The 25,995-nt window shown below is 57.3% G+C and overlaps 1 protein-coding gene across 1 annotated transcript in view; it reads left to right on the forward strand.

Moving 5' to 3' along the window:
- Window positions 1-9,618: 9,618 nt before the first annotated feature.
- Window positions 9,619-25,995, forward strand: part of PPARGC1B (PPARG coactivator 1 beta) — a 42,736-nt gene continuing 26,359 nt past the window's right edge. Inside the window, exon 1 of the mRNA XM_062502268.1 lies at window positions 9,619-9,702. Coding sequence (XP_062358252.1) covers window positions 9,619-9,702 — 84 coding nt within the window. The remainder of the gene's footprint in view (window positions 9,703-25,995) is intronic.

The following is a 25,995-nucleotide window of genomic DNA, read 5'->3' on the forward strand; positions in this document are numbered from 1 at the left end:
CAAGGCAGGGCTGGGGTTATGCCCAACCAGACCAAAACATGTGCCCGAGCAATTTCTATCTCACGTGAGCTGTGCTCGAGGCAGAGCTCAGCTCCAGCTGGGGCTGCTGTGGCTGTGCCTGGCCTGCAGCCCCATCCCTGAGGGTTCTCCCGGTGTCCCAGGGGGGTTCTCCCACTGCAGCCATGTGGGAAGGTGCTGGAGACAGCCTGGGCAGCCAGCCACACAGCATGGCTTGGCCTCGGGGGCTCAGACAGCATCACGAGGAAATGGGGATGAGCTGGAGCCAGGGAGGTGGCTGTGGGACATGTGGGGCAGGGGCTGGGGGTGCTGGTGACAGTGGGGTGTCCTGCCAGGGAGGAGCACCCAGCTGGCCCTGAATGACCCACTGAACCAGGCAGTGCCACCCCACCAGGGCTTATTTTTATCAGGCAGGAGCAGGAGGGATACTGGTCATGGGTGAACTTGTTCCTTAACACCCAGGAAAATGTCCCTGGAAGTGCCTGAGGACAGCAAAGGAGGGCAGACCTGAGAGTGCTTGGAGGGAACAGCTGCTGGGAATTTCAATGACTGCCTGTGAATGCTGGTTTTGTTTTGTCCCAGCCATGGCTCTGCTCTGCTCTGCCTTGGCCAGGCAGCATTCAGACCCCACTGCTCACAGGGATCCTTTGGAAAAGCCAGGGAGAAACCTGAGCTGGAGAGGAGCCCTTGTGCAGCACCCTGACCCTGCTCTGCAGAGCCACAGCAGCAGGGATGTGCAGGAGCTGGGGTCGGCTCTTCCCAGGGCCTCCAGTCAAGCTTTTTTCCCATCTGCCAGAAAAGAAAAAAGTGATGGAAAGAGAAGAGATGGTCAGGAAGTGAGCGAGGTGTGCTTCCTGCATCCTTCCTGCACAATTCCTGCACAATTCCCTCTCTCCCACCTGATGGACACCACCGTGGGGCTGGGCAGTACAGGCAGACTTTTCCAGGGACAGCCTCGAGATGAAGCTCTCAGCTTGCCCTGGAGCCTGGGACATGGAATGCTGCCCCGTGACTCTCCAGGCTCCCTGGGGAAATGGAGATGCTGCCAGGCACTGTGGTTTACAGCCTCAGCCCTGCTGCATGCTGCCAGATCCATGCCCTGAAAATCTAGTTTCGTAGGGATAAACAGGATTTCTTATTCCTGTTGCTAATGTGATACCAGCGCATTGCAACACGGTTGTTTTAATAACACATAGTTCTTTTAATGAAGGGACTTAAGCTAATTTACTTCCCAACATTTGTATATGTCCTATTTGCTCATTTATTCATGCAGTAAATTAAATAAAAGTTACTAAATGTTTAGAAAATTACAAATACACTGGAGAAGTGCACCTGTGTGTTGAAATAAGGAGCAGGAGCTGCTTTCCTGGAACAGAGGCTGCCCAAGGCATGCGCTGCTGCTTCCTCCCTTCCTGTGCAGCCGCTCAGGCTGGAGGGGAAGGCAGCCGGGCACTGCCAGACCCCATTCCCAGCGATGCTGACAGTTGTGACAACCACTGCATTTTTATTTTTATCATCCTGCCAACGCCGCTCTTTAGATCAGCTTTTATTAAAAATAAATAATGCTTTTAAAGCTGGTGCTGGGGCACCAAACTATGACAAAGGCCGGGGAGGCGGTGCTGAGGATGATTAATGTGATTTTTCCAGTGAAATACTGTAGCAGCTCTCCCGTGCTGAGGGCTCTGCTGACGGGTGTGGGAAGGATGAAGGTGCTGGGTGCTGTTCTTAGCCTGGCACCTGGAGCAGGGGCACAGCCCATGCTGGGCACAGGTCTGGCTTTGGCCTCACCCTCTCCCAAGCTAGGCTTTGGTGGGCACAGGTCAAGCAAAAGCTGAAGGGATGTTGAGGCACAGAGCCTTCCCAGCCCCTCGGATGTATCCATCCCTTCTTTTTCCATTATCCCCCACACCTGGCCCCAGCAGGGCTGGCCAGCCAAGCCCCATTGGGTGGTGAGCACAGCTCATGCTCAGGGCAGTGAGGATGGATGCACGATGTTCCCTGACACACACCCTGGGGCTCCAGGGATGTCACACATCCTTCATGTCACCATCCTGGGCAAACCCATGCCAGGCACATCTGCATCACATATGGAGGCTTCTTCCACATTGCAGCCTCTAGACGAAGATGAGAAAACCTCCGGCACCTCGGGAAAACCCCCAAAAGCTGTGCAAGGCTGGGCAGACTCATCCCACACAGGCTTCCCAGGAAGGAACACTAGTCCTTCCCAGTCTGAGCACTGGTGTGATGACACAGCTGCCTCTGCTCATGGCCATGGGGACAGGGCTGGAGCTCCTGCCTGGCTGTAAAAGCCCTGCCATGATCGAGGCTTGTGGTTGCAGGGCTGCATCCTTGCTCAGAGCTTGTCCAAGACGTGCCCAACACCTGAACTTTCCCCACTTCCAGCTCACCAGCGGGAAAAGCAGTGAGCAAAATCCTAGGCAAACATTTCGGGAATCCAAAAATCTCACTCTCCGAGTGCAGTTTGGCTCAACAGCTTGGTGGGGAATGGCAGGCACTCGATGTACAGATGGGGAGGCAGAGCCGCTGACCCGCGGAGCTCCCGGTTTTCTGCTCCTTCAGGGCAAGGCGCTGCACTGCACTCCCGTTATCCCTCCCGGTCCTTCCCCTCGCCTGCCTTTCCAGGCCAGAACATCTCTCAAACTGTGCTTTATCCCATCCCATCCCTGCTGCTTTTCCAGCGCCACCAGCACCGCTAATAACTTCAACCCCAAATCCTGCCTGCCCGGTCCCACCTCTCCGAGCCCCGGGTCGCTCCCAGCTCCTGCTCCCTTAACCCCACGGCACACGTGGGCAAGGAATGGCACGGCACACTCTCCTCCCCCAGTTGTGCAATTCGGGTTGTTGGGATGCCATCTCCAACCCACCCCCCCCCCCTTAGCTCTCCGCTCCCGGGAAACTCGTGCCCGTCCCTGTGGCAGGCGCAGGAGCGAGGCGGCTGCGTTCTTACCTCTCTTCGGAGCCGGGAGTGCGGGGAGAGCTGGAAATAGCCCTGGCTGACACAGATACCTGTGCGGAACAGCAGGGGCCTGCACTTGCCGTGGTAATTGCATACTGCATGGCGATGAGTCAGCCGGAGCCCCGCTCGGGCAGCACGAGGCTGCCCTGCCTCCCGCACCGTGCCCGCCGAGCCTGGCCGGGACCGCGTTGCCGGGGAAATGGATGCTCCCCCCGTCCTCTGGAAAGCACAGGAGCAGGGAGAGGATGGGATTGAGAGCATCTTGCAGCTTTTTAAGCTCTCGAGATGCTTTCAAGTGCTAGGGAGGCTGTGCGAGCTGTGATTTGCTGCATTATTTCTGTTGCTATCCTTGCACGGGGAGCTCCTGTGTGCAGGAGAGCTGCTTGCAGAGAGCCAGCATCCAAACACTGCGTGTTCTGGGGGGGATCAGCCCCACAGCTGCCATCACCCACAAGGGACTGAGGGACACCCTGGGACCAGCCCTCAGCACCTCCCAGGCGCTCTGGGATGGGCCCCCTTGATCTCAGTCATGGGTGACCAGAGCAGCCAGGTACCAAAGCGGTGTCGGCTCACTCCGAGCTCCTCAGCAAGAGGAGCTCTCCATCCTCCTCCTCCTCCTCCTTCTCCCGGGGCTCAGAGGCTGCCTGGCTGCCGGCGATTGCACTGTCAGGACATTAATAAATAATTAGCCGGCAAACTTCCACCAGGGAGCTCCGTTTGCTCTCCTCCAGTGGTGCTGCCTGTTCAGAGAGTGGAAACCAGGGGAGAGCAGCTATTCCCAGAAAGAGGGGCTGCAGGGGGTGGCATTTCCCCAGCCAGGCTGGCAGCTCCCCAAGCTCCTCCACAGCTGACTTCACAATCCAAAGGGATTCAGGGGGAAGAGGAGGAATGGGTAAAATCAATGAGAACCTATTTGGCGGGATAAAAGAACGTGGTTTTATTTATAGCACTGGCTGGAGCTGGAGTGTCTCCTGCTCAGGGAGACAGTGCTGAGGCGCTGAGGAGAAGCAGAGCAGCGTCTGCACAGGGCTGGAAGATGCACCAGTGCCTGCTGCCCACCCCTCACCATCCAGCCCCATTGAATCCCCAGCCCCCAGCTCCCCAAAGTGCTGAGGGTAGCTTTGCTCACCAGCCTGGCAAGGGGGGATACACCTGTGGAGGTGTTTCTGCTCTAACAGGGGGTGCCAGGAGCTGAGCACCAGCCCCTTGTGCCTAGCCAGGGCTTCAGGAGGCTGGGGACAGCGGTGGCCAGTCACTGTGGCGGATGCTCAGAGGACAGCTGGTGACAAGGGAGGAAGAGGTGCTGTGAAATGGAGGCTCAGGGACAGACAGAGCCAGCCTGGCAGGCTGGGAGTCACGAGCCAGGAGATGCCCATGGACATCCCTGCCAGCAACAGCTGCTTGGGGAACAGCAAGTCCTTGCTCAGCAGTGCTGCAGATCCAAAGCATCTCCCTTCACCGCTCACTGCCTTGGCCAGTTCTGCTGGTGCAGGGGCGTCAGGACCTGCTCTGGTGATCGTGGCACGTTTCAGGGATGAGGAAGTTAAAACAGAAAGGAGGAGATGCACTCAGATTCTGAGCAGCCTCCAGGGAGAGGCAAGAGGAATTTCCCAGATCAGAGCCATCAACAGAGGAGGATGAGGCCAGCCTGGGTCTCAGCCAGCCACCCCAATGCCCCTCACTCCTCCTGGGAGCAGCTGGAAGCAGGATGGGGGACACAGGAGATACCCCAGCTCCTGGTGCTGTCCTGCCAGACAGGGATGGGCAGTGAAGGGAGCCCAGGCAGCACCACCAGGACAGCTCGGCAGGCAGGCATGAGGCGGGGGGCAGGGAGAGGGCAGTGGGGTGACATGGATGGGCTGTGACAGACACTGCCAGCAAAGTGCGAGAGCTGCCAGAGCTCAGCCACAGTGAAAGGGACACGAGGGACACGAAGCGGATGGTGCAGCCCCTGCGGTGCCACGGCTGGCTGGTGCCCTGTGCCAGGCTGCTCTGGGTCAGCACGGGGGACACCGACCCTGGGACAGCACGGGGCAGGCTCGGGCTGCAGAAGTGCTCAGGCAGTGCAGAAAGAGCAGTGCAAGGTCTCTGACAGCGTGTTCCTTCCCCCAGCTGAAGTGAGGTACAGGCTGAGCTGCGTGCCCTGGGCTGCTGCCAGCCTCTCATCCCCAGGCAGAAGGGGCCGGCTGGCCCTGCTGTGCCAGAGCAGCCTGGGGAAGAGGACAGGCTGCTTCAGCTGCTGTGGGTGTGCTGCTTCCGTGGACAAATGAGTCACTGAAAGTGCCATAAGGACTCAATGGGCATCCTGGTCCCCTGCTCAGCCCACACAGCTGGTGGGTAGCATGAGCCATCGTGCAGGAGCCTTCCCTACCCTTCGCTGCCTGGGCTCTGCCTCTTGCTCCGGGAAATTCCCATCTGTTTCAACAATGCATGCACAAAACCCCCTTCTTGCTCCTTTGCCATCACATTCATCTCCTCCTAGGTTTTCTCTGCAGTATCTGTGTGGATTTACCTCCACGGCATGCTCCAGGCTGCAGTTTGGGAGAGGAGCAAGCTGCAGGATGGGGCGGGCTGGAGCCCTGTACAACATCCTCCTGCATGGGTGCATCCCTCCAACCCTCAGTGCTGGCCACAGGCACCTCTGACAGAGCTGCAGCAGCCTCTGCTCCAGGGAAAGAGCTGCAGAGAGCCTGGCAGAGGGCACAGGGTGGGGAGGGACCCTGGAGGGCCAGGTGCACTCCAGGCCGGGGGGCTCAGCCACAGCCCAGGCAGAGTGTCCATGGTGCCCAGGTGGGCATGAGGGCTTTGCTGGCACAGTGGGACACCGCTCTGCAATGATGCTGAGGGAATCTGGAGCAGGAAATGCAACCTCTGAACTACCAGAGGCTCAGTCCTGCTCCCTGGACAAGCTGGATCTCAGAGCCAAGAGCTCGCCCAGCACCCACTTGCCCTCAAAATCCACTTTTGTTTCCTAGGTCCCCTTCAGCCCCAGGGGCAAGTCCCTCAGCCCTGTGGCAGAGAGGACATCAGACTCCTTGCTGATCATGAAGCATAACAGAGCCCTCCTGTCACCAGCTGAGGAGGAGGAGGAGACAGGAGCTCCCAGGTGCACACAGCTAATGAGGCACAGAAAGCATGGAGGCAAAGCAACACTCTGTCCCTGTGCTCGTGACTTCAGGTGAAGGATGAGGCTGAGCAGGCTGCAGGGAAGGGAAAGCAGAGCTCGTGGGAAGGAGCCAGGCAGAGAAACTCAGCGAAACCCAGAGCGTGGCACTGCCAACCGCTGTGCCCCAGCGAGCAGCCTGCATGGCTGGAGAGTGCTCCAGGGCAGGGCTCTGGGGGAGCCTGGGGACACCTTCCCTTTCAGCTGCCCCCAGACACCGGCTCACAGAGCACAAAGCTTTTCCCCAGTCCCCACGAGAGCGGCCACCACGCCGATCCCTCCTGGGGCTGCATTTCACGCGAGTGCCAAGCAGAGAGTGTCACCAGGCAGGGGGCTGCTGGGGATGTTGTAACTCGGAGGAGCCCCATTTGCCGCTGCCTCTCACTGCCCGGTCCTTACAACATTTTGCCATCCACAAACAGAGGCAGCTGCAACGTGAGAGCGAGGGCGGGCGGTCGCCTGGCCGGGGTGGCTCCTGCCCAGCCGGAGCTCATTGGCTCCTGCCCCTGTCCCACGCCTGGCCTTTGGCAAGCTCAGGCTACCTTCAAACCCTGTCCCCTCCTGACCGCTGGCCCAATGACATTACTCGCTCGCTGTTGTTTTGAAAGGACATTTGCAAGCTTTTCCTGTTATATTTTACCTCGGTAATGTTATCCCCAGCCCCTCCGGGCTGAGCATCGAGTTGCTGCTGCAGCAGCGGCACGGTGCCACCGAGAGCTCTGGCTCAGCCAGGCCAGGGTGGGCACAGGGGGCTTAGCTCTGTTCCAGAGTGGCTGACACCTCTTCGAGTCCATTGATACGGAGAGCAGCAGAAGCTGGAGCTCTGGCAGCAGCCCTGCTCTCAAAGCTCAGGGTCTGGTTGAGCAGGAGAGCTGTGAGCACATGGCAGAGCTGCCTGGCTCCTGTGCACAGGGCAGAGTGTGTGACACGGGCACTGTGATGTCCCATTCACACCACGGCATTCCGGACTCCATCCCTACCCACCGCAGGTGTTTCTGAGGCTGCCACATGACCAGCTTTTAAGAAGGTGGAGACAACACCACTTATAACATCTTGTCCTCCTTCGCCTCTCTCCTGGTGCTTCCGAAACCCTTTTTATGAGTGTTATTCAACCAATTCCTCCAGAAGCTGCAGGGCACAGGGAAGTGGTGTGATCTCCATTTCAGAGGTGAAAAAAGAAATCAAAAGGCACAAGAAAATGCTTGGATTGTGCAAAAGTCCAGAGCAATCAGGAGCTGAAGTTGGGCAGGCTAACTTGAACTTGAAGCCACGTGAGCAAATGTGCTTCATCCTGCAGGACCCCTCTGAAACGCAGAAGCAGTAGAAAGTCCACTTGGTCCTCTGTCCCCCTCCCAGCACAAGGGCAGCCTGACCCCAATGTCACATCCAGTTTTGCCTGCAGGGCTGGAAGAAGCCCTAACCTCTCTGTTCAGAGGAGAAATGGGGCAGGGCAGGATGGGCTTTGCTTTCCTCATGCTCCTCTACACTGCTGCCAGGGTGGGTGTCCTGCAGGCTGTGACCACTGGAAGCTGGGAAGGGCTCATCTCCTCGGGTTAGAAGGCAAGGGAGGAGGAAATGTGCCTGCATATGGACCAGAAGGAAAAAGGTATTTCTGTAAAACCCAGCTATGCACAACTTGATTTTAGAATGACGACTCGCAAGTAATTCCCACGAATGTTACTTCCTACTTGAGTGCAGCTGGTGCAAAGGAAATCACGAGATACTGAAGAGCAAACCTCTCCTTTTGTGCAACAAATTCCTCCCAAAGGCCTTCCAGCCATGCTTGTTGCCCTGATGGGGCAAACACCCCTCCTGTTCTCAGCTCATTTGTACCTCCTGCAAAGAAAGGAGGAAATCAGAATCCTGGAGACCAAAACCAGGAGTGCACCAGTGGTCAGCTGGGTCACCCTGGAATTTGAGTTTCAGTCTTCAAGGAATTTCACATGGCCCAGAGCAAGGAGATTTCCTTCCTTGGCCCTGCTGACTGTGCTGTGCCCGCTGTGAGCTCCAGCTGTGAATCCTGGCAGGGCATTCCAGGACCCAGGACTCCCACCCATGGGAAGAGAAGTTTCACTGCTGGCAGGGCAGCCGGAAAAGCACCTTGGGTAAGTGTTTTGGCACTTGTTAACAGTAATTAGTACTAGAGTGAACAGCAAAGAGGAAGAATTGCTTTGTCCCATCCCAGCAGCCAGGCCACCCTGGCCTCCAGCTCGCATCAGTGTGACACAACAGACGCTGCTGTCCTTGGCATCTCCCTTTGGTGCAAGGCTTGGGATCATCAGGGAAAACCCAGTGTTGCTACATTGCACCATGTTCACAACATGTCCTGAACCAAAGGGAGCCTAGAGGGAATTAAAAGAGTGGCTGGAAACAGCTCTGCCTTCGAAACAACAGCAAAGAGAACACACAGGGGCAGTGGGTCTTTCCTGCCAGAGGAAGAAGCACTTTCTGTTCACCCCTCGGAGCCTGGCACAAAGCTCCCCACCCTGACAGCTCCACATCAATTTGCTCCATCAGCTCTTTACAGTGACCCTGCAGGGCTGTCCATGCAGTCTGAGGGGATGCAAGGATCTGGAGCCATTAGGCTGCAGGTGTTGCCACTTGGTTGGTTGTGTATTAGCTAATTCAGGCTGCAGTGCCAAGCCCTGCTCTTTCCCATGTAATTGCTACGGGTAAGTAAATAGAACATTCATGAGATTTTTGGTCCCATCATTAATTATTTCTGAAAGGGCTTTTAGGATACGCCTCAAAACCCCAGACAGAAAGATGACGTGCGTGACATCAAGATGCTCACAGCCGCAGCTGAAATGAAAACAAGGAAAATCAGAAGATCTTTTGCTCCTTTTTTACTCTTTTACTGCAGTGCCCTGGTCCCACTTCAGTGCAGACCCAGTGAGCCTGCAAGTGACCCCAGGCCCAAGTGCGGCTCCCAGGGTTTATGCATCTCCACATGGCGTGATCTGGGGACTGTTGAGAGCTGCCTGGTGCCGTTGGGTGCTCCCACTTTTAAACGCTGGAGATTTTAAGGTGTGCGCAGCAGCGTTGCTCAAAGTGGGCTCCCACTGCGTGCACATCCCTAGAGAAGGCACTCCTGCAGGAACTACGGGACACTTTCAAAACCCCAGAGAGACGCTGGATATGCCCCCTGTTCTGACCCGCTGCACCCACCACTTACACACCTAAACTCAGAGCAACCCAGGGACCATGCGGCAGCAGCGGGGTGGCACCGGACACCCCATCTTTGACGGGGTGGCACCTACAAGCGGCACATAAAGCGGTGTCTGCAAAACCCCCCGGGGGGCTCCCTCGCAGCGATTCCCCCCCTCCCCGCAGCGGGCGGGGGCTGCGGGCGGCTCCGCCCCGGCGCTCCGCGCTCCCCGCCCCGCCGGCCGCCCGGCTCCCGCCGCCGCCGCCGCGCCTGCTGCATGCTCGGTGCTCCAGCCCCAGCCGGAGGTGGAAGATGGCGGAGCCGGGGCCGGATTGCAGTTCTCTGCTCGACGAGGATCTCTCTTCCTTCGTCTTCAGTTACCTCGCTGACAGCCAGGTAGGGAGCGCGGGGGGAGCTGTGCTGGGTCCCCGTTGCGCTGCAGCTGGAGGGGAGGAACGGACGGACTCCCCCCCCCTCCGTCCCTCCCCAGCTGCTTGCCGGGGAAGAGCACGGGGAAAAGCCGGTGCTGCCGGAGCGGGGGTGCGGGGCTCGGCTCGTCCTCCCGGGCTCTGCTGCGGTCCCGTTCTGTCCGCGGTGCGGAGCCGCCCCCGGGGCTGTGCTCGCCGCTCCCGGTGCTCCCGGTGCTCCGCAGCCCCGCGCTTTCAGCACCACTCGCACGTGGACTCCCGCACCCCCACCCCCCCCATCCCCCCATCGGCCGGGGATTTGTGGGGGACGAGTTGATGGGTTTGGGTACAGAACTAACCCCCCCCTCCCTGGTTGTTCCAAAGGTGGGGAGGGGGCGGCGCGGTGCGGGCGGTGGTGGGGGGGATCCGCAGGGGGCTGCGCGGTGGGGGCTGATAGAGCCGGGCTGGGGGATGAGTCATGCCGAGCGTCAGTTCCACGCATACGGGCTGGGATCTTGGGGGATGGAGGTTTGGGGAGGAAGGGGGGGGCGGTGTGCGACACCGACAGGGGTCTGGGTGCTGCGAGTCGCCGGCTCCAAAATGTGGATGGGCTGTGTTTTGGACGGAGCTGGGTATTAAAATCAGATTAAGGCTCCTTGGCAGCTCCGGCGGGATCACGAGAGCGAGCCGTGCTGGCTATAGGGCTCGCATGCTTTTCCATTTTGGGGGCTGCAAGAGAGGCGCTATACAATAAACCGGGCAGGAGCCGGAGCCGGGGCACGCATTTCGCAGTCGGCTTGATGAGGCTGCTGCAAGTGGGAAGAGTTTTCTGTAGTTATGTATCATCTCCCCCGACCCTTCACTTTCATAACCACGGATTACAAAATAGCTCAGATTGTGGAGCGAGCACATTCATCCCAACCCTTGCTCTCTGCCCCGTTCAGCCCCGCGGTTGCCAACAGCAGGAGCGTGTGTGTTTGTGGGGAACAGGACGAGGGCTAATCCTGCCACCGTTTGGGTTCAAAACAAACAACCTGGTAAATCAGATTTGCCCGCGGTGCGTGTGCCAGACAGAACCAGGCAGGGCTTGCCACCAGCCAGATTGATGTAGTCCCGGCACCTCTGCTCGCATGCAGCAGTGCCAGAGCGCTCCGGCTTGGCACGGGACCGGGCGGCTTCTGGGGGCAGAGCAGGGGGCAGACAGCCTGGCCTCTTTACCGAGAGCTGCTGACAGGTTCATTACAGCAGGAGGGTCAGGAAAGGTGAGAAGCGGGCCGAGGTTTTGTAAGCACTTTGTGGGTTTTTTTTCTATTTTGTTATTGCTGAAGGAACCAGCTCGGAGGAGAGGAGGCTGGCTGAGGGACACTGTCCCTTTGGAGTGGGCTGCTTGTGTGGGATGCCATCCCCTGGGAGAAAGGAGCAGCTCCCGCAGCCGCATTGCTCCCTGAACAGGTGAAAGTTCCTGGCTCCGCTTCCCTGTCATAACCCTCCTGTTCTCTGCGTGTTAACTACGACATGAAAAGCTCTTATGGTTGCACCACGTGCCTGGAACCTTGTTTCTCTTTTTTTCTTCGCTTTTTTGGTCGGCATTTGATGTGCCAATTTAAGAATCTTATTCCAAAAAGGGACTGCTAAGGGAGGGGAGAAAAAAAAAAATCCTACGGATTGTCATCCCTCTCCGGTGCGAGCCCACCATGTTGTGAACATTCCCTGGAAAATTTGGAACTGTGAAATGGCCTGTGCTGAAATGACACCAAGTTTTTGAAACGTGGTTGGCTGTGTCCCCTGTTTTCTCTCCCTGTCTCTGCTCTCTGCTGGAGGGAGCAGCACAGGTAGTGCTGGTCCGAAGTCTGCAGGTGTGGGAGGAGAGGAGCAGTGAGGGCAGCATTGCAGCTCCCATGCAGCCCCTCTGCGCTCTGCTTTCTGTAATTCCATTTCCTCTTCTGTCCCCATGTGTGCTGAGGGGCTCAGGGCTGGGATGGGAAGAAAAAAGAAGGAAAAAGGAAGAAAAACAGCCCCCCCCCAGCTATGATTTGCATGCATTTGCTTAAGAACTGCCTGAAGTTGTAAGCATGTGTTGTGCTTGTACCTTAACCTCTGATGAAACTGGGGGAAGGCTCCAGCCCTGGCTCTGTCACATGCTGCCTTCTAACTGGGAGCAGGAGGCGGGCCGGGCTGGTGCTGACGTCTCTCCCCATTACTACTCTGCTTACAACTGGGTTACTGACTCCTCTGTGGTGCCCCAAGGCTGCTTCCCCAAAAACCCCCAGTGCTCCAGCACGAGAGCAGATTATCCTGACAGGCTGCAGTGTCAGGAGGTCACGAGGTGATGAATGGTAGCTGTTTCCTTCGTGGAAATTTTGAGGAACTGGGACTCTGCTGCTCTTTCACCCACGCTCCTCCCCAGTCCTGGCTTGTGCAGTAGGTTTTGAGAAAGGTGCAGTTGGTGCAGGTGCCAGGTGATGCCTTCCTTTCCAGGGGTGCAATCCTGAGCAAGGCTCTCGGGGAGATGCATGGGGAAGGTTTGACAGGGGTGTCTGCATCAGTCCCTTACTCAGAAGGGTTTGTGCTGAGGGTGCCTGCTAACCTCTATTTACATATCGAGGACAGTGATGATTCACGTGGTACCTGCATTGCTACAGAAAGAAAATCAGGGTTTTTCACTTGATATCTGCCTTTCTCTTGACAACTCCTTGGTTTTCCTTTTTATCCTGTTTTTATTTTTTTTTTTTTTAAAAAGCTATTTTGTTCTGCTGCGCCTCAAAATGTGTCATTTCTGGGCCTGTTTAATCCATTTTGTGCAACTCTGCTGCTCAGAGGTATGAAGCTGGTTGTGGCTGGTTCATCTGCTGGCACCAGGCACTGGGAAGTGCCAGCCAGGCAGCTCTGCCGAGAGCAGCACGGAGCAGCTCTCAGCATCCCTGAGAGAAGCTGGAGCTCTGTGGCTCTTATGGCTTCAATTCGTTTAAAAACCCCAAACAAAGTGCAGTGGAAGGGGGGGGGGGGGGGGGAAATAAAAAAAACAAACAAAAAAACCAAACCCAGGCTGCTTTTCAGAGGGATGTTTAAAGATCACATGAACTGAAATACAATATTCCCTCTTTAACTTCCCAGCCTCCTGCTAACAGCTTAATCCATCGATGAGTGCAGGAGAGGCACGGTGGGCCCGTGCTGGGTTGGCATTTCTAGTGAGGAAGTGGGGATGCATCCCTAATTTCTGATAGTCCTCACTGAGCTGACCCATATCCTGCTTCTTCTGTGGCTTTTCTCTCAAAGATTTGGGGTGGGTTTGGATGACAGATGGCCCGAGGGCCTGTGCAAAATGCATCCTCAGCTGCATTGCTGCAGCGTGGGTCGAAGGGCTGCTGCAGTGCCAGGGCTGGAGAAGGCTGAAGTTTTCTGGGAAGTAGGGTGGCTGTGTCCTGGTGGTTGTCACTGTGCTGGAGCAGGGTTTGGAGGGTGCTGGGGGTGCTGCTGGCTGTCCCCACCCCAGCAGAGGCTGCGAAGGCTGACGAGCACAGCAGAGTCTGAGCTGAGCCAGGAGACGGACAACAGCCAGCAGCAGGAGGGAGAGGAAGGCTGGGCTTGAACCTGCTCCTCAGAGCATCCCGACACACCTGCCTGCCTTCCCCTCGGGATTCTGACCCGTGTTCCCCACCCTGGAAGTGCTCCAGGGGTGCCCCACACCGGGGCTTTTCCCCCACCTGCCTGCCTGCACATCCCTAACCTGCTCTCATGCCGTAATGGAAAGGCACCTCTCCAACAGGTGAATAATTAAGGGCTCAACGAGGGCCTCCAGCAAAGGGAGCTTTGTGAGGGAGAGGGATCTCTCTCACATTAACCTTTCCAATGTCAAAAGCCTTTTTGTAGGGAGGAACTCCTCTTACACGAGCTGTTTGGCACGGCTGGTTATCTAATTAAAAACGCTCTGGGAATGCCCCTTCTCCTGTTTTTGGGGAATGGGTGCCATGTCCCTGGTGGAGGGCTGGGGACAGGGATGCCACAGGCTGGCTGCTGGCAGATGATTTGTTGTGGTGCCAGGGGCAGGAGCCCGGCAGCCCTGAGATCCCCTTTGGTGGGGTTGGGGGCTCTGGCACAGTATGGGAGCTGCAGTGCTGTAGTGATGGGACAAGGAGAATGGATTCGAGCTGACCAAGAGTAGGGTTACAGGAGATTTAGGTAAAGATTCTTCCCGTGAGCCCCTGGCACAGATTTCCCAGAGAAGCTGTGTCTGCCCTTGGATCCCTGGCAGTGTCCAAGACCGGGCTGGACAGGGCTTGGAGCAACCTGGGACAGTGGAAAGTGTCCCTGCCCACGGCAGGGCATGGACTAGATGATCTTTAAAGTCTCTTCCAACCCAAACAATTCTATAATCCCACGAAGAACATGATTCCTCCTGGCCAGCATGTGCCAGCACCGTGGGGGCTCGGGGACATCACCGAGCTGGCACAGGGCCGGTGTGTGCTGTTACTGCCAGACGCCGCCACCAAAGCCACCACTTCTACATGCCCATGCCTCTGGGGGAGATGATGTCACCAGGACGAGGGGCACCATCCCCGTGAGGCTCTGCAGCACTGGCAAGCGCTGTCCCCAGAGATGCGGCCCCACAGGGACCACGCGTGTGGCGCTCGGTGGCCGCCACGGCGGAGCCAGGCCCGCGAGGCGCTGGCAGGGCCCGAGCTGCGGACACGTTTGCCGGAGGAATCGGCTTCAGGCTCCCGCAGCTGAGCCCTGCTCCATGGCAACCCGGCTCGGGCTTATATTTCTCGTGACTGCTTGGCAGCCTGAAGTGATTTAGCACGGGGGGGATCTCCGGAGCCGCCGCCGGCACCAGCGCGGCCGTGCCGGGGTGACCGCCAGGCTCCGTGTGGGGCTCCAGCTCTGGGGGCACGCCCCGGGAGTGGGCAGCTTTCCACGCCACCACCTCCTGCTGCCTGCAGAGCCACCTGCTCGCCAGTGCCTGGGCAAGGATGCTCTGTGCTGCTTGTAGTAAGGAGCCAGGGACTAAAGGTTGAAGTTAATGGGGCGGGTGGTCAGGTGAGGTAGTGACCTACTTCCAGGGGTACCAGCGCTGGAGGCACTGGGTGATGCTCCAGCCAATGTGTTTCCCTTCCCTTATCGCTCGGCCCTTCTGCTTTTCAGCACTTTTCCTGAACTCTGGCTCACAAATTATTATTTATTTATTTATGGCGGTTTTTTTTTTTTTTGGTGGGTTGTTGTTTTTTTTCTGTTCCGTTCAATAACGGGAGCTTCCAAGAAACGCAGAAGGACTTTGCACAGATCTGGCTGTGCTCAGGGTCTTGTCAGCCCTGTCCTTATCCAGCCCCGTCTCACTGCACTTCCCCACGTGGAGGCAACAGTCAAGGCCGAGCTGCTGCATTAAACCAGTTCACTTCTGAATTAACACAGGGAAAAGTAAAAGCTGGGAATCTCCTTTGGCCCTGGAAGATCTGGAAACCACCCGCCCCCCCCCCCCCCCCAGCCCAGGGGAGGGGTTCTTCATGTGGCAAGTGTGGTACCTGCTGGTGGGGGATGTGGAGAGGCTGTGGCAGCCCTGGGGACACATCCAGTAGCCAGAGTAACCTTTGATCTCTGCTGGCTCTGGGCAGCAATGTGGGGCTTAGGGAAAATACTTCCCTTATCTCACATCCCATGTCCTGAGGCAAAGCTAGCAGGCACTGGGAGCTGGGTGGGCACCCCAGCAGCAGGAGCTTCTCTGGGGGAGCATGATGATGCTGAAGGGTACGTGGAGCTTTTGACATCTGTGTCCCCTCTGTCCCCGTGGCCCCCTGCCCACCCAGCAGTTGGGATGGGGACACAGGCTGGCCAAGGGTTGATGTGACACTCCTCCCCTGGGATGAGCAGTACATGCTTTATATGGATGTTTTTGTGCTGAGGTGGCGCCTCAAGCTCTTGCAGGGACTACAGTTGCAGGGCAGCAGCTATCTTTACTGAGATGCATTTTCTGAATTCTTCCTGTGGCCGAGCCAGCACTGCAGCCCCTCTGCTGAGCCAATGCACCCAGACCCTTTGGTTCCTGTTTCACTTTTTCTGAGTTTGACTCAGAGAACAGAAGCTCACTGCTGCTGTCACTTCTGCTCCCCTCTTTGTCTGGGGAGGCTGCAGGACCTGCTTTGTCCCCAGCACATGGGGGGAGCAGTGTGGGAAGTGTCATCCTTTTGCCCCCGCTGCCAAAATTCCCCACCTATTCCCCGAGGAACCCTCATTTCCTAATTTTCACAGACGTCAAGAGCAAGGAAATCCTGTGGCGAGGGCCGAGCGTCCTGAGCTGGGCTGTGGGGATGGAAGGAAGCCCAGCTGCCTCTCTTCATGTTTGTTCGCCTCCCTCCTGCACCGTGCAAGGGGGGGATGCAGCTTTCACAAGTGACAGCTGGGGACCTGGCTGTCCTGCCACGAGGTGACCCAGGGCTGGAGCAGCCCCAGCTGTCCCTGGGGTGCAGGGGAGCTGCCGAGCAGCATTTTTGCTGAGCTTTTCTTGCATTTTTTTTTTTTTTTTAGCTGAGTTCCTAGGTAGGAGGGAGCTGCGTTATAATTTTTTCATGAAGAAAATGCATCTGTAGCTACAGGGTGTTCAGGGGACTGCCATGACCCTTTGCATGCACACAGCATTGGCAGGGCTGGGCTGCAGCCAGGCTGGGTTGGAGCTGAGACCAGCACTGGTCACACAGGGGCCATGGCTGTGCACATGCCAGGGTGACAGCAAGCAGCTGGAGGTGACAGATGTGACACTCACGGTTCTCCTGGAAGGATGAAGCAGGGCCAGGCTCTGGCTGTTTTTCCCCTGCAGATGCCAGACCCTATGCCATCATGGTGTGGTGACACTGGTGGCCACAGAGCTGGTGGCCATGGTTTGCTCCTTTGCTCCACGTGTGATGCGCAGGCAGAGCCCACACTCCTGGGCTGGCAGCAGGGTGAGATCCCACTGTCCACGTGTGGGATTGGGGCTTGCAGGCAGAGCTGGCCAATGGCTGCAGCTTGGCTCATGCCAGGCAAGCTGCCAGCACCCACTGCTGCCATGCACAGGGTGCTCACCGGGCACCAGCACCAGCTGAACTTTGTCCAGCTTTAGTCCTCTGTCCTGATTTCTTGGCACTTTTCCTGCCTCGGTGCAAATGTTTGCAACTTCCACAGTCCTTGGCTTCCAGCTAATTAAACTTTGCATTCCTTTTGGCTCCCTGCAAACCGAGGTTGCTGAGGTGCTTGCTTCCCTTTGCCCTTGGCTCAGAGACCTGTGGGTCTGCCCATGCCAGGTGTGTGAAGCTCAGGGCTGCCTTCTCACATCTTAATGACAGGAGGATTTTCAAACCTCCCCTCCGACAGTATCAACCCCAGATCTCTGCACAGCTGGAGATTTAAACCACCAGCATCGCTTCTCCTTTAGAGCAAGCTCGCACACAGTCACGACCAAGCCGTGCTGATAATGAACAGGAAAAAAAAAAAATCACAATTTTTTTCTTAAAAAGGAAGTTTCTGTTTCTGTGTGGGCCCCACAGGGAGGCTGGCGCATGCGGGTTTCAAGTGCTAGAACCCATTTCCCAGGTAACAGAACTCAAGCCTGTGAGAACTGTGTGGTTTTCTCAGGCTGAAAGGTTGGATGGTATTTGAGCTGCTTTTTTTTCCCCTTGTTGCCGTGTCCTTTTAAGTAGGAATAAGTATGTCTATTTATATGTATTTTGAAAATGAAAGCACGTGGCCTGTGTCCCCAGAAAGCTTCACGGTCCATGTTGTCACCCAGCCCTGGGGGGGACACTGCTTTGCTGGTGACCACCCCACAGCCCATCCCAGCAGCTGAACTGGGGAGCTTGGGGTGAGCCGTGGGAGGTGTGCAGGACATTATCTTTGGAATTCTTCATGGGACCAGAGGCTTCAGGATGTGGAAGTGGATGCAGCAGGAAGGAAGTTGGTAGCTGAGAGGCGAGTGAATGTCATGGAGAGAATGTTGGGACAGCACAGATGGGGAGGGCTGGAGCTGCTCACTTGATTTCCTCCTGTTGACTCCTCCAGCCCATGCCTTGAGTGGTGGCTGCTCCTTTCCTCTTCATCTGGGATGCAGAGTGGTTTCCCTGGGAAGTACTGAAGGTCTGCTTGCCCTGGCTGTCTCCTCTCAATGTCCACCTCAGTGTCCACCAAGTGCCCGCTGCCCGTCTGCTCAGAGGAGCTGGAAACCCATCTGCACATCCAGCTGAGTCAAAAATACATGAAAAGCAGATTATCAGGGGGAGACTGTCCTCATCTCTGCTGCTCGCTTATGGCAGTGCAAGGACCTGGAAACACAGCTTTCAAGTTTCTTTCTGTATTTATGTAACCCAAACGAACTCTTTTTTGGAAAGAGCCACTCTGTCTCATTTAGATACCTAAATATAGCAGCTGCTCTGGAGGGAGGATTAGCCTGCGAGTGCCCTGGAGGGTATGGGACCTTTGTGCATGGGTGTTATGGGGAGTTTAAACCTCATTCAGTGGGGACTGGGGGGATTATTCCCCTTGCCATTACCAGGATGGGCTTGCAGCCTTCCAGGTCAGCGTGGAGCTCACGGCAGTGACCAGGTTGGGAAACGTGTGGAGTGCATGGTTTTTCCTAAATGTCTCGATGTCTTTTGAGGCCAGGGCCCATCTATGCCCAAACACTGTTTGTTATTGTGCCATCACCTCCCTTTGAAGGGAGGATCTGTTCTCCAAAGCATTGAGGCAGGGCTGAGCTATGAGGTGAAACCTCCACACCCAGTCCTGCCAAAGGGCCCTGTGTGCCTGCAGCACCTCGGGGTGATCAGTTGGAGAGAAATCACCCCACAACGTGGCACTGGATGGAAAACCAAAGAAGTGCAACGCATCTTCTGCTGTAGGTGCAGCTCAGGCAGCAAAGCCCTTCAGCACCTTTAGGAAAAGGTGTGGGACCAATCCCCAAGCTGAGGGACACCCCACAGGTGCCAATTCCTTTTGCCAGGGATGTTCATGGGCATTCAGGGACAAACACCTTCCTGGGCACCAGGGTCTGTGCACTTCTCTGAGATGCAGGTTGGCGGAATCCGGGCATTGTGCACAGCCCGTGGACTCACTTGTGCTTCTCCACTCACACCAGAGCTCTCTGCCTTTGGAGTCAGCACAAGAGATGGGTCTGATCACGTGCTGTGGGGAGCTCCCGTGCACCCCCTGGCATCAGCCAGGCTCACACCTTGCACCAAGTGTTGATGGAAACTGAGTTTCTCAGAGGTGCACAGGGTGACCTTTGCTTTTGTCTCATAACATTTCCAACTGCCCTGCAGTGAGGGTGCCATGTGTCCCTTCCAAAGAGGTGGGGAGCAGCTGTTTGTGTGTGTGTGTGTGTGTGTGCTGGTGTCCCAGGGACTTGGGGACACGAGTCTCTGCAGCTGGCTCGTTTTAGGGGTGTGAAGAGGACACCCTTGTGTTTCCCTCTTCCTGGTGCTGCTGCAGGGGCTCCTTAGGATTTGGATACACATGGGAGCTGCCTTGTGTTTTCTGCAGGAAAGCAGAGGGTCCCTCAGCTGTTTGAGCACTGCCCCAGTGCTTTTGGTGCCTCCCTGCACACCCATTCCTGCCCCTCACCGTGCCCAGTGCCCAGCTCAGAGCAGTGCAGCCTGTAGTGTGCAGGTTCCTCTGCCGTTCCCCCGGGATGCAGGAGCCACCTGGCTAAACCATGGGACCCCAGGGATGTGTGAGTGAACACCTGCATGCTGGTTTCACACGGTGCCCTTGGACAACCTTGTACAACCCCAGTGCGCTGTCCCCTCCGCTGCCATTGCACAGCAAGGACCTGGCAGGTCCTGTTTGGGCTATGCCCTGCTCAGGTCGGTGCTGTTCAGCCCTAGCAGGGTGCAGGTGATGTAGAGGAGGAGGTGGCACAGTGGGGCTCCATGCAGAGGGCTCGCAGTGTCCCCAGGATCCCCGAGCTCCCTGGCAGATGGCTGCAGCCCTCCCGCCCTGCTCCGAGGAATACAAATGTGCGGCAGATTCGGTTACCCGGCCCCGGCAGCGGTGTTGGCTTTCATCTAGATCGATATCCCTGTGTCTGTGGGAGCACTCAGCTGGCAGCACAAGCCTGGCCAGGAGCAGACACCCGCTGAGGCTCTGCTGCCCGCTGCAGTCCCCGTGTCCGTGTGTCCGTCCGTGTGTCCGGCGTGGAGGCAGCGCCGCTGCCACGCTGTCCGGCTCCGTCATGCGTAAAATGTAATAAATAGGGCCATAAGCCTTTTACAAAGTCTATTTCCACTCTTGGATCCGGGATTTAATGCATGGCTGCTTAGAGAGGCTGAGGATTTCAGGGGTCAGCAAGGCTAATTGCACTGCTGGAATAAAAGGGTGTGCGGCAAGGATCCTGCACACGGGTGGGAGGGGGTGCCGGGGGTCCCAGCCCCCTGCCCACTGTCCCGGCCCTGTGTGCTCCCTGCCACGAGCCCGGGAATGGCACGGCCACATGTGGCAGCTTGGCAAGAACTGGGGTCCCCAGGGAGAGCTCTTTTGGGGCCAGGGAGGCTGAGCCAGCTGGGGAGTCACATGCTGCAGGTGTTCGGTTCCCCACTGCTCCGTGATGTCCCTGTGTGTCTGACCAGGCACGGCTGGCTGGAGCGCTTGATCTTAGATTACCTGTAAGCCAGGGAAAGCCTCTGCAGGGCCAAGGGCCAGTGAGGATCAGGGCTGTCCCAGTGCCAGCTCAGCCCCAGCCTGCAGCATCTCCTTCAGCTGCAGAGAGGAGCTGGGTACCACCCTGCCAGGCTGTTCCAGTGATGCTACAGATTGGGATGTGAAGGGATGTGTGTCCTGCTGCGGGGCAGACAGACATTCCCAACTGGGAGTGGAAATGCAGTGCTGGGATAGAGCCTGGGGCACAGACCTGAATGGGTGCTCGGTGCTGGGTGTGCTGGGGTCAGAGCTTTCCTGGATGTGCCAGGGAGGGGCCGATGGGCTGCGCAGGCTCTGCATCACCAGGACAACTGGCAGCCACACGAGAGGGGGACCCAGATGCCCCGAGGCTGCCGGGTGTGCGTCCCATGCCAGCCACTCGCGCTCGCCGGGCTGGCAGGGCTGTGCCGCCGGCCACGGCAGACGGAGAACGCCAGCTCCGCTCAGTGACTTCGCTGGCTGATCCCGTCATCTCCATCTCTCGCCAAGTGCTGAAGTCACCATGGAAACCAGCATGGCAGCAGCCTCGCCAGCATCCCTCCTCCCAGTGCCCGGCCGGTGCCGCGCCGGTGGCGGGTGACCGGTGGCGGGTGACCGGTGGCGGGTGACCGGTGGCGGGTGACCGGTGGCAGGCTCGGCCACCACTGCTTCTCCCCGTTCCTCGAGGGTGTCAGTGCAGCTCTGGGCTCAGGGATGCACACAGGGCCCTGCCCCAGAGCCGTGGCAAGGCTCGATCCATTAGCGCTCCTCCGTCCCGCAGAGGAAGCACAAAGCGAAAGCCTGAGAGTATTGCTATTAATAGTACCTGCTCACAAAGTTATCTTTAGCTGCACTGCTCCCACCTTCATTCATAACAGCCACGGCACGGGCCTGACTCTTCACCCTGCTGCTGGAGTGGCTTTGAGGTAACCCTGGCATCCCCAGGTGCCCCACTCGCCTGGGCTGCCACCACTCACCAGCCTCTCCTCTGCCTGTGGAAAGGGATGGGCTGCAGACCTTTCTCTGTAGTGGGAAATGGAGCTGGATTTATTTTTTTCCAGGGTTCATTTTTCTGTGGTGACCATAACTCTGAACTCTGCTTGCCTTTGCCTCTCCTCCCACGTCACTCCTGTGCAGCAGGGTTGTGTCTTGCCAAAGGCTTTCTCCCTTGAGCATCCCTGCTGGAAGTCCATGCTTGTTGCTGGGATTTTGCTTGATCAGTGGAGGAGGCAGTGCCTGAAGTTGACTATTGGGGTTGGAGTCTTTTCTGCTTGTATTTCAGTGGGTGTTTTCATAGGTTTCAAGCTGTGGTCCACCCTTCCCAGCATCTTTCATCTCCAGAGCTCACACAGCTCCTGGGAGGGTGCAGGGCTTTGAAAGGGCTTTGAGGACTCAAGGGCTCATCCCACTGCTTTGAGGCAGCATCTCCCACCGTTGCCAGGAAAAAGCCTATTTCTCCTATTCTTCAACTTGGCAGTCACTGAGTTCCTCAGGTTCCCTGGGTTAATCTGTTCCTGCCTTTAATGAGCTGCCTCATTAAAGTGTTTTTCCCTAATAACTAACCCTCTGGGGTGGGTGATGTTCAGCTGCAGACAACTGGAGACCTGCAGGCTGCAAAGGGCTGTTCAGGCTGTGTGTGGGGTGCAGGATGAGCTCCATCCCTCTTCTCCCGCACGGTGCCAAAGAAGGCTGTGAAGGGAGCAGCCCAGAGCACCCCAAACCTGCCTGTCCTGGGCTCCAGCACCAGATTTACTGCACCCGCAAACTACAGGACAGGGGCTGGCATCTGCCTTTGGGGTGCACCAAACTGGGGATACTGGGACTGAGCCATCCTGCTGCAGAGTATTCCTACAAAATGTTCTTACCCAGGGATGTGCAGCACTGGGGCTGTTTGACGTCACCCTGGGAGCTGAACCTGTGGGTGCATGCCTGCACCCCTTGGGCTGGGAGGCATCTGCCCAGCCCTAATGAGGGGGTTTGAGCTGCTTGCCTTGGTGCCTGGGAGCTGATCCAGCTGGTTTGGATAAATGGAAGTGAAAATCTCCCTCCTGGGGGCCTGCTCTGTGTGGAGGAGTGCACACACAGCTCACTGGTGTGGCCGTCCTGCAGGTATCTGTCCCACCTGGTCCCTTTGTCCTGAGGTACCTGTCCCACCTGGTCCCCCACCTCTGTGCTGGCTGCCCTGGGGGGGGAGCAGGGTGAAGGGTGGGAGCCCTTGGAGCAATGGCTACAAAGGAGCAATGGCTACAAAGGTGCAATGGCTACAAAGAGCAGCAGAGCCTCTGGTGAAGCCTCACAGCTGCTACAGCCCCGGTCCCCAGGCCGTGGTTTTTAGGGTGTCAGTGATGCAAGGCAGGAAGGTGCCTGGTTCTGGGGCTGCTCCGTTTATATTTAGCTGACCCAGTTGCTGAGCAGGGGCTGCTGGTCCCTCCTGGTGCTGCACTTGGGGTGCTGTGAGGGAATGCCGCAGCAGCAGCATCCGGCTGGGAGCGCGGGGCTGGGCTGAGTCCCTGCATCCCTGCACCCTGCATCCCTCCATCCCTGCACCCTGCATCCTTGCATCCCTGCACCCTGCATCCCTCCATCCCTGCACCCTGCATCCCTGCACCCTGCATCCTACATCCCTCCATCCCTGCACCCTACATCCCTGCACCCTGCATCCCTCCATCCCTGCATCCTGCATCCCTCCATCCCTGCATCCTACATCCCTCCATCCCTGCATCCCTCCATCCCTGCATCCTACATCCCTCCATCCCTGCATCCCTCCATCCCTGCATCCCTCCATCCCTGCATCCTACATCCCTGCATCCTACATCCCTCCATCCCTGCATCCCTGCATCCTACATCCCTGCATCCTACATCCCTGCATCCCTGCATCCTGCATCCCTGCACCCTGCATCCCTCCATCCCTGCATCCTCCATCCCTGCATCCTGCATCCCTGCATCCTCCATCCCTGCATCCTACATCCCTGCACCCTGCATCCCTGCATCCTACATCCCTGCATCCTACATCCCTCCATCCCTGCATCCTACATCCCTGCATCCTACATCCCTCCATCCCTGCATCCTACATCCCTCCATCCCTGCATCCTACATCCCTGCATCCCTGCACCCTCCATCCCTGCACCCTGCATCCCTCCATCCCTGCACCCCTGCATCCTCCATCCTTTCACCCCTGCACCCTCCATCCCTGCATCCCTGTACCCTGCTCTGGAAGGGCTGGACCGTGCTGGCACCCACTCTACAACCTGCCAGCCCCTCAGCACCCCAGATCCCCCAGGGAAGGAAGAGCTGCTCATGCCCCAGCAGAGGTGGAGAGGCAGCAATTGCTGCTGGAGGGAGCAGCCTGAGGTTGTGCACAGGCTGAGGCAGGACCAGGCAGTGCTCAAGCTCCATTCCTAGAGGCATCCCATGGGATTCTCCTGCCTCTCCAGCCTCAGCTCACCCCCCAGCATCCTTCTGCTGTTTGTGGTGGGTGCTGCCGACGTATGAGGGGCTTGAGGGAACTCCTGGAAAGCATTGAGCTGCCAAAACACATCCTCTCCATGCCAAGCACCTGTGAGGCAGCTGCTTCCCCAGGGCAGGAAGGAGATAAAAAGAAAATCTCTTTCAAAGGCAGGGTGGCCTCCTCCCCAAGATCAGGGCATGTGGCCAGGATGCTTTCCCGAAAGGAGCTGCTAGCCCTGAGAAGGGCTGGAGGGGACATGGTGTTCCCATCCTGATGTCCCTGTCCCTGGCTGTTTGCAGGGCTGTTGTGGTTGGCACACCTGGAGAAAGGCGAGTCCCCAAGGCAGGTCAGAGCAAAGCACTTGCTGTGGAAAAGGAAATTAATTATGGGCACTTTGCTGCACTCCAAGTGACTGCAAAGGCTGATGTTTCTCCTGTTGGCCGATAAACTAATTGTAATGGCAAAACCTCAACAAAAGCCAGGCTCTTAAATGCTTTCTTAATTAATAATTCTCAATAATCACTTGACGTCAATGACCAATTAAAACTTTGGGGAAGGGAAGTTGTTGTTAAGTGCCCGATACCTTTGCTCCTCCAGTCGCTGTAGTTCTGATGAATCCTGCAGAAAAGCACCGGGAATGCCAAGCCCGATGTTTTTAAGGGAAAACATTAAGCAGGAAAAACGTGAATATTCACGTGAGTGTCCGCAGGGACAAGAGGAGGAAAGCTGAGCAGTCACTTGGCTCTGCTGCTTCCTGCTGAGCAGCCAGCAAGGGATGGCAATGCAGGCATCCAAATGGGTGGTACCAGGGGTGCCCCTTTCCTGCCCCTCTGTTGTGCTGAGCCCCCAGGGGCAGCGTGAGTGGAAGGACATCTTTGCAGGGAGTCGATATTCAAGGGGTTTTTAAGGTCCTGTTGCATGTCCTGTCCCATGGTGGGTCACCTCCTTTATTTGTCATGTGCCTCCTTCTCCTTCTCCTTCTCCTTCTCCTTCTCCTTCTCCTTCTCCTTCTCCTTCTCCTTCTCCTTCTCCTTCTCCTTCTCCTTCTCCTTCTCCTTCTCCTTCTCCTTCTCCTTCTCCTTCTCCTTCTCCTTCTCCTTCTCCTCCTTCCCATAGCCTGTGTGAGGTCAGCATCTCCCAGCTCAGCCTTGCCAGGCTTGAAAGCATCACCAGCTGGATTTTATTGGGTGGGAGTTGAGTGGTCCCCAGTCCATCTACTGTTAAGTGGAGCCTCTGGAAAACTGCCATTTATCTCCCTGCAGTGCTCGTGGCTGCAGTGCAGTGCTGGGAGGGTTAATGTCCTCCTCCTCCTCCTCCTTCTTCTTCTCCTCCTTCTCTCAGCTTCACAGCCATCTTAAAACTGCTGGAGCCAGAGCTGTGCACTCCCCGCTCCCACTCCTTTTACAGTATGGGCTGGCTGGCCAGGGAGCCTGGCCGGCTCCTCCATCCATCCAACTCTTTTCCTTCTTTGGATGTCCCCTGCTCTGGCTGCCTGGGCACTGCCTCCCTCCCACGGGACCTGTGCCCCTGGCCAGGGGCGATGGCCAGGGCCAGGGGCTGCCCAAGGCTGGGCTCAGCAGTGCCAGGGTGAGATTTTTGCCCGTGTTTCTCCAGGACAGCTCTGGGTGTCTGCCAAGGTGGATGCCAGCTCCCGGGCAGTGATGATGGCACGGAGTGAGCACTTTATACCTGCAAATCCCTTCGTGGGTGTCAGGAAAATCCTCCCATGGGAAACGTGGGAGAGGGTCACATTGGTAGCCAAAGGAGGGTGAGGAGAGAGGCAGAGGAGGGAAGGAGCTCTGGGAGCTCTGTGGCAGAGTACCCCATGGAAGATGGGCACAGGGCTCCTGCCAGCAGCACAGCAGCAGTCCTGGAGTGGGGAAAAAGCAGTGGGAAGCCCTGCAGTGCTGGGAGCCACAGGCAGAGAGGGCAGAGCCTCAGACAGGCAGGCTGTGCTCCCCTCTGAGCCCTTCCCTGCCTGTCACCCCTTGCAGCTGAGCTCGGGGATCCCGGGGGTGTTGCTGGCGGCCGTGGGAGAGTTGCTGGAGCCTGTGCTGATGGCCAGGCACAGCCCCAGCCCTCTGTGTGTCAGGACAGCAGCAGCACATGCTCCTGGCTCCATACCCCAGGGTGGCCTCTTACCCAAATACCAGCCACTGCCCAAGGGTTTATGCCCCTCCTGGACTGGGGGAAAGCAGG

This window comes from Cinclus cinclus, chromosome 14 (assembly GCF_963662255.1).
Source record: "Cinclus cinclus chromosome 14, bCinCin1.1, whole genome shotgun sequence".
Classification (NCBI taxonomy): Eukaryota; Metazoa; Chordata; class Aves; order Passeriformes; family Cinclidae; genus Cinclus; species Cinclus cinclus.